The 12,384-nt window shown below is 33.5% G+C and overlaps 1 protein-coding gene across 1 annotated transcript in view; it reads left to right on the top strand.

Annotated features, from left to right (window-relative positions):
* morn5 (MORN repeat containing 5) overlaps nt 1–10,940 on the top strand; it is an 85,497-nt gene extending 74,557 nt beyond the window's left edge. The window contains exon 5 of the mRNA XM_039762806.1: nt 9,289–10,940. Within this exon, the coding sequence (XP_039618740.1) occupies nt 9,289–9,368 (80 nt within the window). The 3' untranslated portion in view covers nt 9,369–10,940. The remainder of the gene's footprint in view (nt 1–9,288) is intronic.
* Nucleotides 10,941–12,384: the final 1,444 nt, after the last annotated feature.

Raw genomic sequence — 12,384 nt, forward strand, 5'->3', positions numbered from 1 at the left:
CTGAATGTATTCCTGGCATCACCGTTATACCCTCTGATCTCCCATTTCAATTGAAATGCCTCAAATTTCCAGTAAGGCTCTGCTTCGCGATGACAATTAATAAGTCTCAGGGACACACCCTACAAAAGGTTGCCATTGATTTGAGGCAACATTGCTTTCCTCCTGGACAAAACTATACGTTGCATTATCAAAAGTAATCTCAGTGCACAGCTTGGTCATATTACAACCGGACTGCTGAACTGACAACGTGGTATACAAAGAGATCCTTCAAGGTGATGCGTTATGGGACTAAATGTAAGCATTGTGAGTGAACGTGGGCAGTTAGATTTTATTCATGTTGTAGGGAGCATACAGCCTGAGTCAATGAACATCTGTGAAATCTTGAAAAGCAAGTAAGTAAATAATATACTGCACCTATTATAATTTATCATCAATATTGCAATCAATACCGTTTTATTATCAAAGCGCATGTAGTCAGAAAACAAGAAAAAGATAGTGTGCACATGTGTCATGGTGGCTTCTGGTTTTTTAAACTAAGTTTTCAAATGCATGACTACAGATAGGCAGATACATGATAGAAATTACTAGTTGAAGTATTTTTTTTCCTTTTGGATTCTGCTGTTTTAAGCGTCCACCTAGGCTATATGCCCAGTTCATATGCCCAATAGTGGGGAAAACTGGAATGTGGTTCAGAGCTGAATGGAACTTTTGCAGTAGAGGGCAAAAGTGAGTAAGAATTGGTGGAAATAGAATTGAACTTTGACAGGAGTGGCCAGAAGGGGAATGCAACTTTGTTAGGTGCAACCGTGTATGAAAAATCAGTACTACTACAGAGTTCTCTGCACTGTGTGATTTCCCTATAATCGTCCTTTACTGTTTTTGGCTAATAGAGCATCTTTTTTTAACCTCTGGATTTAGGTGTAATTTGCCTATTACTATTTATAGTATAAATGCATTTTTATATGCTGCCTCACAGTAAGCAGACCTGGGTTCACTTTCCGGGTTTTCCCTGCGTGGAGTTTGCATGTTCTCCTCGTTTCCTCCCACAGTCCAAAGACATCCAGGTTAGGCGCATTGGCGATTCAAAATTGTCCCTAGTCCGTGCTTGGTGTGTGGGTGTGTGTGTGTGTGCCTTGCGGTGGGCTGGTGACTGACTGTTTGTGGATTTCACTTTCCCCAAACATCAGATCTGTTAATTCTTGCGGATACACCTCCTCATTGTGGAGAAACACTACTTTTCCCTGATGGCAACACGAATTAGATGATCTACAAGTCTACAAGTAATAATTTATCTTTGTTTGTGCTAATGCGATCTTTACTGTCATTTTTCTGATACTTTCGAATATTTCTGCTTTTATATTCTGTAACTTGCTCTGCATGTGTATCGCGCCTACATTTTTTGTGTCTTTTGAATTCCACTGTTTTCATTATCTCTAACCAGCTCTGCATGTGTTTCGCCCCCTCGTTTTTGAACCTCTTTATGATGTTTTACTTTATTTTCTACTCTTTGTCTTTTATTTCTGACCTCACTTTGTCCTGATGTTTTTTTAATTACACCTGGTCCGTGATGATTATTTTCTTTTTTCGAGTAATAATTTCTGTTTGTTTGTGCTAATGCGATCTTTACTGTTATTTTTTTTTTGTTACTTTCGAATTTTACTGCTTTCATATTCTTTAGCTTTCTCTACATGTGTATCACACCATTGTTTTTTTTTTTTTTTTTGAGCCTTTCGAATTCCACTACTTTCTTAATCTCTTGTCTGCATTTTTTTCTCTCCAACGCTTTTGGGTCTCTTTTCTCCGTGCTGCTCTTTCTTCTTCGCTTAGTTGTTGACGTTTCATCTAGAATGTATTGTCTTTATACACTTTATATGAGCTGAGAGCTGAGGATCTGTGTCTGCTAAAAGCCTTTACACGACTGAGAGTTTTGATGACCATGGTCTTATTTGAAAATGGTTGTAAGTAGTGCATGACTTGCAAGAATCTCATGTTCCATGTCCCCGCGAGACGGTCCTGGGACAATCTCTTGACACCAAGTCTACCCAAAGTGATTATATTAAAGTTTGTGCTATGTCTGTAAGTTAGTTTGTATTATTCAAGTGACACAAGTTTATTTTACACAAGTATTTTACATTTTAGTATAATATATATATATATATATATATACAAAACAACAGACTTATGTAACAGACTACTGATTCCATTAGGTATTCATCCACTTCTGCTGTGATAAGTTTCTTTAGAAATGTCATAAGCCTTTGTGCAGCATCCCTGGCCAATAACATTTTTGCAAAGACACTCATTTTGAAAAATGCCCTCTTTTACACAGATTCACACAACTATATTTTATTCATTTTAACAAACAATATTAGCAAAAATTTTGATTGTTTAATGTCTGGATTTAGTGCTATTTCACTTTTAAAATTTCCTATAAATGCCTTCATGATGTACTTTTTTGTTAGACTTGCTTTTACCATTACATCTGGTCCACTTAATTTAACATAAACTTGCAATGCAAAAGAAGAGATTGATGGGATGATTGATTTTAAAACAGCACTGGGGAATCAATAGTCCAGTGATTACCCATAACACAACAAAAGAGTGTCTATTTGCATACCTTTACTTATCTGAGACAAAAAGTGCATCTGAGACAAAAGAGTCTCATTTTTCTTGTTTCCTTCAGTAGATACTTGTGGATATATATCACATTGCAATCTAAACAAAATAAATAAGTAAATAAAATAAAATCTTATCTTGGTTAATAAAACGAGACATAGTACTGCAAGTTGTCTTACCCTGTTCTAAACTCCACTTCTTTCTGCTATGTCAAGCATATATATTTTGCTGTAGTTGCTTTGTTTGTTATCTGCCACAGATGAGCACCAGTTCCAAATTCAAACTCCCTTTCCTTAACATCAGAATTGTCTTAACCTAGCATGCTTACTAGTAATATAATTTCCCAAGGGTAAATGAGAGCAAAAATAATTTAGAAGTTACATGGCAACTGGCCTTTACAGGTTCACTGAACAGCCTTGGGTGGATAATGACACTAAACATCTTCTTTAATGTCTCCATAAAGCAAGCCCTTATCTACCTCTCTAGCTTCCTTTTACAAAATAGAGAACTTTCTGAAAGAAATATTATGGATGGTTAGAAAAAAATACTTTCATGAGTTAACCACTGATCTAACCTATTTGAAAATGAAAATGTAATGTAATGTAATTAAAGATTGTCATATTTATTACACAGTAGCTGTGTGTAAATGTCAAAAGCTCTTTGTTTATAAGGTTTTAACCATGCTATAAGTTAACACCATAGATTTGTTCAAGTGACGCCTGCTTTAAAGTTTTAGGTAAGTGTAGCTAAATGGATTGTGCAGCCTGGATTCCTTTTTATAAATTGGTGCCGACTTCTGCTTTACCACTGTAAATAACTCCATAAGTGGCTTGATCCTTCATGGCTATATTGTTCATTGTGGTTTCCTGCTCCTAAAATAATTGCCCCTTTGAAACCTGCAAAGGTTCACATTCAAAACACTGCTGGGCCAAGAATAACAACCTGGCTTGAGCGTCTGCCATTCTATTGTGAGTCAAATTAAAGAATTTTCAAAAGGCATTGCCTGTATAGTATCTGTCCATTCATGCCAGTGAAAATTACATAGAAGGGCTTTTAATTACTGGCACTGATAATTTAGCAGAATTGCAAAGGGTATTGATTTTCATCTGACTTAGAAGGAGGTCAAAAAATAAACAGGCAGGCTATTGTAATGATACATAGAGTATGCAATTTTATGAGAATATGCAATATACATAGATACTGTATATTGTTTAAAATATGAATGGCCCATTGATAGCTCCAAATGTATACAATGCCAGTTGTCAAACTTTCTTCTATTAAAGGCTCAAAGTTGATGCAGAAACTGTTGTACTAATTTAGTTTTTATGAATGAGGAAAGATAAGTAGTCAATGTATCTGATATAGGCTGTATATATTAGAAAGATTAATTCCAAATCAAATTATATAGCTAGTGCTTTATTCCAAATTGCAACTTATATAGAGCTGCATGATAGGTGTGGGAAGGAACAGTAGCACAGTGGTTTGTGGTGTTGCTTGTGTGTTTTCTGTGCCTATGCTGGCTTTGTCCCACAGATGCACATTCGGTTGAATGGCAATGTTATAATGACACTGTAATACTAAGTGTGGGTATGTGAGTGAGTGTGCCTTGCAACTGATTAGTACCCTGTCCGGGATTAGCTCCTTCCTTGTGCCAGAATAATCTACTGTTCATAGCCACCATGTGTTGGAGAAAGTGGTTTTGCAAAATGAATAATGAATGAAGGTAATTTTAGATGACATGATGGTGCAGGGGGTAGTTCTACCACATCCATGCACTAGAAACCTGGGTATAATTCCCAGCCTGTTCTCCTCATATCTACATGTGGTTTTACCTGGGTAATCCATTTTTGTCCACATCCAAAAGGTATTCTGGTTATCTGACCACTAAACATTGCTCTGTGCAATACACTAAGTGTCCATGATTAACACGCACTGGCACCCTGTGAACCAGGAATGCAAACATGAATGGACTAACAGATAGATGGATACAAATAACATTTGTTTCCATTTCTACAAGGTGAAAATTGGCAGTTAAAATGTTTCACCCGTGGTCAATCGGTGAATCACTAGAGAGGAGGCAACTTGTTTTGGAGTGTACCATTATCTACTAAGTTGAGGAAAAAGACAATTGAAATGAATTCCATTACTTACTGTTTATACTTATGATGCTACAGCTAACAATATATATTGTAACAAGAACAACAACAGTGTAATGCAACAATTTACAATGTGGCATAGTGGGTAAAGCTTTGTACTTCAAACCCTGAGGATGTGGGTTCAAATGCTGTTTCAGACACTGCATGTCCAAGTCACTTCACCTACCACTGACATCTGACATTGTAACAGGAACAACAATAGCGTAATGCTACAGTTTACAATGTAGTTGCAGGCAGTGCAGTATAGTCATTAATGCTTTGGACGTTAAACCCTTAGGCTTTGGGTTCAACTACTTATTGACACTGTGTGAACACAAATTAGTCACTTCACCTACCTTTCTCTCCAACTGAAAAAAAAAAAAATATCTCAAATGTTTTAAGTTACCTTGCAGAACGGCATACAATAAGTAATAATAATTAAAATCAAGAACTGTCTTTGCACAAGGTAAAGCCGTGACAAGTCCCGTCTGGATGCAAATAGTAGAAAAAGTTGAATAATTATGCAAATAATGCAGTTAGTCCTCTTTTCGAAACGTCTGGCTATGATTGTGAACTGAGCACATTGTTCTTTATTTTAAATGGTACGTTATTTTATCAGTATTAGTGAATTCACAGATTTTACAAAAGGAAAAGGCTGTTTTTCTTAAATTGGGGTGTGACGATTATGTGGATATAGCAATGTGCGTCTCTGCTGCAGATAACAGGTGAATGAAATTTGGAAGGAAAACTGTTTTTAAAAGATTCAGATTAGATAAACAAAATTAAACAAGGTGGTAGGACTTCCTTTTCAAGCTCATCGTGCAATCCTGCCAACTGGCATCACCCTCTGGAGTGTTTACTCATACTCTGAAATGGTAGCAATGGCTGGATTTTACACTTTGAACTGAAAAAATTTTGAATGTGGGACTTTTACATTAGGGGCAATTTAATGTTTGGAAAGGGCAGGATTGATGAAATGCATAATTCTTCCACATCTACAATAAGTTCTACATGTGCAAAATCAGTGCAACACAACTCCATAGAAACCAGTGAGGAATTTTGGGAGTTTTTTTTGATTGAAATCATTCTTAAGCCACTTTGGCAACATACAGTATATGTTCACTTTTCTTATAATCAGTAGCAATTAAATTATATTATTCCTAAATAAATTAATCAAAAAAGTAATTTAATTAGTAAGTATCCAAAACAGATATGCTTTGATAAAATTAAAGTTTATGTGGTTGCTATTTAATGTGAAGCACCATTTGTTTTCTTAACGTAAAAGAAGAAAAATATACTTATTTTCCAATTTAATAATGAAAACAAGTTGAGCTTTCTTATCCTCAAAATTAATGAAATTTTCTTTTTCTTTACTGACATTTAACTTGCTGTCCTATGTTGCCCTGCATCATTCATGAAAAAAAGAATGGGTAAGACAAAAAAGAAATGCTTAACAATTTAACAATTTACAGTTGATTAAAGACTTCTACAGAATTATCAACACAGTTTCAAATGGAAAATTATACCAAAGGTGAAAATGTGCCTGTGCAGTCTTATTAGCATATTCACAGAATCAGTTTGGGGAAGTGGTAATTACGGTTAGCTATCCGCTAGTACCAATCAAACCAAAAGCATTAATTGGTTTTAAATAGTGATGAAATGTGCTTCTTGAGTCTGACCTCCATGTTGTGGGTGGTGGAAATGGGCAGGCAGAGAATAGGGGAAATATTTAGTTAGCATGCAGCTGCTTCAGTGTGGACCAGGCATCTGTGATTTAAATTGTTGGCCGCACAGCCAGGTAGGGTCTGAAAAGGCTAGTCAAGAGGCTGTTAAGGCCATTGCTGGCAATTACCAACAATCAGACAGGGGTTTAAGACTTGTTCACAACAATAGGCCCAGTTTGCCTTGTTTCAGAGGTTACTGCTGAAGAGGTTGCAGCTGCATGCAATGATTCAGATCCACCATAAAAGAACTACCTCGCTGTAATTAGCACCCTTTTAATTTTAACTAGGGGAAAAAAGTAAATTTATAATCTAATGTTTTAACTCTTTGTAAGCTCACAAAAACAGTCATATATACAGAAGCAACACACACGTATTTGAATGTCGGGTGACTTTCTCTGAAAATATAGTTTTAATTTCAACTGTCAGAGTTGTTAATTAGTCAAAAGTCTAACTATTGTAGGCAAACCACAAAAAAAAAAGATACTTTTGCAATTTACACCAAAATTGCTACTCTCACCAAATTTATGTTGGAAGTTAAAGTAATGTGGTAAATGTTTCTATATCTAATTTGAAAATGAAAGTTACTTAAGAATGCATTATGTTAACCATATTTGTACAACCTTTTTTTCAAATGTCACTTTTAAGGCCTAAGAAATAAACAGACAAAAGACCTTTTTGTCATGGGAACAATAGCATTTCATTCTCTCTGCTAATCACATTGAAATTCTGATATTATATGCTATATATATTTAACTCACTTTATAACAAGGTACTTTATGTCTTTTATATGGTCAGATTTTGTACAGTATATTTCCCAAGCTATTTGGCATAAATATTTACAAAATTATTAAAGTGTATGGGAACACTTAATATTACTGTATGTCTGTGTTTTTGTACACACAGCACATATGTATCTTTGTGTGGAAAGTTAATCTAGTCAATATAGTAATGTGCTATATGCAATTTTAAGTACATTTTTGTATAGGTATGTGTATATTACTATGATTCAATTAATTTGATTATACTTTTATGCATAACGTACTGCAGTACATGAATGTGCATACAGAATTATGGTTCATGTATATATAGAGTTTTATATGTCACTGCATGTATATGCTGTACATCTTACTACAGTATACAAATATGACTCTCATTACAGTGCTATGTATCACAAGATTGAGGTGACAAAAGCAATTTCCGAAATGAAAAAAACAGAGCACCGCTATTTTTATCATTCACTAACCTGATCAGTTTGTATTAGATGCACCAAACTAGTTGAAAATATTCATTAAATTCTTGGTCAGAAGCTTCATGTGTTCCATTTTGCATAAAGATGTTTTGAGTTAAACCAACTGGTGAGAAGGAACACATCTTGCCAAAACAGTTTCCAGTGGCCTTTCAAAAATCCACAGAGCAATTTTAAATGACTGCACGTAAATTTATAGAGCATTACAGTTTACAGATGTGCATACTGCATTAAAATGTATGTGCCACACAAGTCCTCATTTGTAAAGTTTAAACAGTATATATGCTTGTATAGAGTACTAAAATATATCTATTTGTGCATAGAGTACTAAAGTTTCTGTGTGCTGATAGAATATTAAATTACACTACAGATGGGTGGGTAGATTATTACAAAGGTTTAAAGAGTAATGTATATGTATAGTATTATATATGTGTATTAATATTTCAGTGATTATATATTTGTGTTTAGGTCCACTCATTGTTGAGTATGTGGTGTACAAACCTTTCAGATATTTTAACTTTTACTGATGTAAAGACAAAAATTAGTACAAATATAATCAGAGCTTTTCACTTAAATTAAGTATTTAAGCAAAAATCAAGTCAAGAATTTTAAAGAAAAATTACTGAAAACAAAACAAAAAAAAAACAATTTCAATATCCTAGTGGATATTGTGATATGGTTGTAACTGTTTTCTTTTAACCAGTTCCATTCCACATCATGTTCAAAGGTGTTCTGACTTCATCTCACATGATCTAATGCAATTCTGAATGGCCCTATTTAAAAGCAGCTGTCTTTGTAAGATTTTTTTGAAGGTTTCATGGTTACATATTTAAGAGATAACCATGGTCCACAGGGTTCTAATAAAATGTATATGGGTTCATATTATTCAAAGATACGAAACAGCAGGCAAACTAAAACTGTGAACACTGTGGAGGTCATTATTATGAATGCAAAACATTCTGCTTGTTGACAGAAAGCTAGTGTTAAACATTAAGTTATGATATGCCAATGATCCAGAAGCACACAAAATAGATTAAGTCAAGAAACAGCTTAAAAAATGAAAGGACCAATGTTCTTGAATTACATAATTCTATAGAAATCTCTGGACCTGAAAAGGGCTGTGGAGAGGAGATCTCCTAACAATTTGACTTCGCTTTGAACCCTTCTGTAAAGAAGAGTACAAAAATAGTAAAATCAAAGCACTAAATTGATAAAGAGCTATTCAATGAGATTTACTACAAGAATAAGAGCAAAAAAGCTTCTTCCATAAGGTGAGTTAAAGAATATACACAGTTATGCAGGATTTTTTTTTCTTCAAAAATGCATTCCTCTTCTACTTAACTGTTATTGACTATAAGCTATTACAGAGATAAAGGTGTGACATGAATTGTGTTTACAAGAACAAAGCCTTAAATAAAGTTGTGTAGATTTTCAATACCTACATTATATATCTGCGCAAGTTTTAATATATGTAGTGTATATTTAGTTATCTATATATGCCAAAATGTACTTGTCTTAAAAGCCATGGCGTTATTCTAATTTGCTGTTCTTCATTTGTTTTTCTCAGATGATGATGAACATGAATGGATAGTTCAGAAATGTCGAAAAGGGTGGGATGAGGTAACAGGATACAAGCCTAAACATTAGATAATATCAGCATTGTTCCTATGCATTGAAATTGAACTTTTCTTTATTGATCTTGTTCAAAGATGTACAGTATATACTATTTTAAATTTCACATAGCAGATTGTCTGTTCTGAATACTAATTGTCTTCTAAAGCACACTGTTTAGATCTCATTTTTGTTTACTCATATATTTGCACTGCATTTAGGGTCAAGTAAAAAAGTATTAATCTTAACCATAGGATATGTATTCCAGCTAAAAATGTCTCACAGGAAAAGGCTTTCTAATTAAATTAATCTTAAACAAATAAACTTACTTTTTGATTATGTCACCTTTTGTGGACCTACTTTTGCATTTTGAGTAAAACCAGAAGTTTGTCTGGAAGATTCACAGGCTTTGTTTTGTCACATTTGATATCTTTTCATATCTTTTTCCTTTCTGCTTTTTTTTTAGTGTATGAGTGCTTGGTGAATGTATAATTTCATTATACTCCACTAGAGATGTAAGCATTCTAAGAGGTGTGCAGCATTAGAAGTAGCCAATAATTTTATTTTCAGTAAAGAGGTTTCCTTAAAAATACATACAGTACAAAATTAACAAAATGCATTAGATCATTATAGTCATGCAAAAGTGTAAAGAATCTTGTCATATATTAACAAATATTTTCATAAAAATGAATGCCCAAGTTTACTGATTCCTCAGTGGGGTAATTCAAGTTTATTATGTTAAACAGGAGATTGAAGGGAAAAACAAAAACTGTACTCCAAAAACTATAACAATAAAGTGCTATTTTAGGATAAAATATGTAGAGTGTGCCTTATATACTTTTGCCAACCTTGTAAAAAATGTAAACACTGTTAAATTCATTGCTGATACTAGTCAATAATAACCTAATATTCTCACATCAACCACATCCAGTTCAGAGTTGTGGAGACCTGTGGCTGATGGGACTAAAATGGCTTAAAATCCATTCATTGTTTTATTATTGCAAAGTTTATAATATCCTTTTAAAATAAGCTATTCTATTTCATTTTGTACAATTTGTCTTTGCACAAACATATGCATGGAAGGACACAGAATTTGTCCGATTTGTTTTACAAGGAAAAGTTTCAGTTGTCTTTTCATCATGCCTTTCTCTCAGTTATTTTAAGAATATGAATTGCATTCTCTTTACAAATTGTACCAAGAATTTCACATTTACATGATAGTTACTGTTTTTCAAGGATGGTGTGATGAACAAGTTTATTCTGAAATTTTATGTTATTAAATGCTGAACATCTGCAGAAAAAAAATGTTTAGGTTTTTAAAATATGTGTATTTTAACATTAAATTATTTTGCTCTGAAAAAATAAAGCATTTTAATTCCCATTCTAACCAAATTTGCTGGCTGTTATTACCCATTCAAGGTAAAGGGTACACAATAATTTATACACTACAGTACTGTATTGTTTATCTTTAATAATCTTAAAACCCCTTGCCACTTTGAGCCAAAAATTAAATAAAATATAAAAACATATCTTTTATTCTGTAAGTTTTGTTGCTGCTATTGTTGTTGTTTTTTTACTGCTTGTCCCTGTGAGTGTGTGCATGTGTGAGTGTACCATGTGCTGGACTGGTAAACCATCCAAAGATGGTTCCAGATTTGTGCTCTTTAAATAATGCCTTTCATGTGAAACACCATCTAAAGATTTCACAGTTAAATAATAAAAATACAACAAATATTAATCTGAATACAGGTATGTGAAAGAATTTGCTCAATTATACCTAAAACAACAACATTTATTTATATAGCACATTTTAATACAACAGCATAGCTCAAAGTGCTTTGCGAGATGACAAAGGGAAAGTTACAAGAATAGAAAAAAAATGAGGATAAGGCAATTACATTAAAGAATAAGTAACAACAAAACAAGGTAAGGTCAAATGGCAGGGAAGACAGAAAAAAAAATCCAGTTAGGCTGGAGGAAAAAAAAAAATCTGCAGGGGTTCCAAGGCCAAAAGGACCACCCAGGCCCTCACCGGGCATTCTACCGAACATAAAACGCTCCTAAATCAGTCCCCATTGGTTTCATGCTTCACATGATAGGATTTGATGAAGTTGGTCTCGTAGACATATGAGACCCCTGCATTCATTCCAAAATTTCATGGGGCTGCATGGTGCTTTGATCATGTGGTAATACCTAATGGAATTTAAGTCGTCAAGGCCACACCAGAGAGCCACACTAACTAAACTGTCTTGGAATTATTTATCTCTTCAAGTTTAAAACATTTTTTCGTTCTTATTAATGGATTTGGCGTATCTAATTCCAGTACAAAATACTTTTGCTTTCTGTAGACCTTATTTTTTTTCTATTCTAATGAACCAAAAAACAGTTTCCTTAATGTGAAAAGGTGGACATCCAAAATCACTTTTTCATTACTGATGAAATTTTACTTCACAAAAATGACTGTTTGTCTATTTTGTCTAATTTTGACTTTCATATTTATTTTGTGATTACCACAAGCATGCTTTAAAAATGATCTACTATATGTTACTTTAAAGACAAATTTTTCTGTTATTTTTAAAAATATCCTGAAAGATTAAAATTTTGTTCCAAATAGGTAATAATTCAATTTCTGTGTGGAAAGGGACCATTTTGACATATATTCCTTCTATTTTACTGTTTTATTAATTATAAAAAAGACCAGCTCCAAAAAACTGAGCTGTTTTGTATACCTAATTATGGGAGAGTGTCTATATTCAATTGCTTATTAATTATTAAAAGCACTTGGGAGCAATATTTTCCTTTGCTATACCTTGTTAGTGGTTTATTGCAGCATCCTATTAGCTGTAAACGATTGAAATTCCACCTGATCTATTAGAAGCATTAAAGCAATCAAATAACATTTTGACCACTTAATACTCTTAAAAGGAGAGTAAAATTGGTGGTTTGAAATTGATCATCAGAGTTGAAGTTCAGTGTTTTTGAGTGAGATGAACTAAAATTACTTACTTTTAAAAAAAACTGTTCTATATTTGCTTGTTTTGTTCCAACTTAA

The sequence above is a fragment of the Polypterus senegalus genome, chromosome 9, assembly GCF_016835505.1.
Source record: "Polypterus senegalus isolate Bchr_013 chromosome 9, ASM1683550v1, whole genome shotgun sequence".
In the NCBI taxonomy this organism is placed as follows: domain Eukaryota; kingdom Metazoa; phylum Chordata; class Cladistia; order Polypteriformes; family Polypteridae; genus Polypterus; species Polypterus senegalus.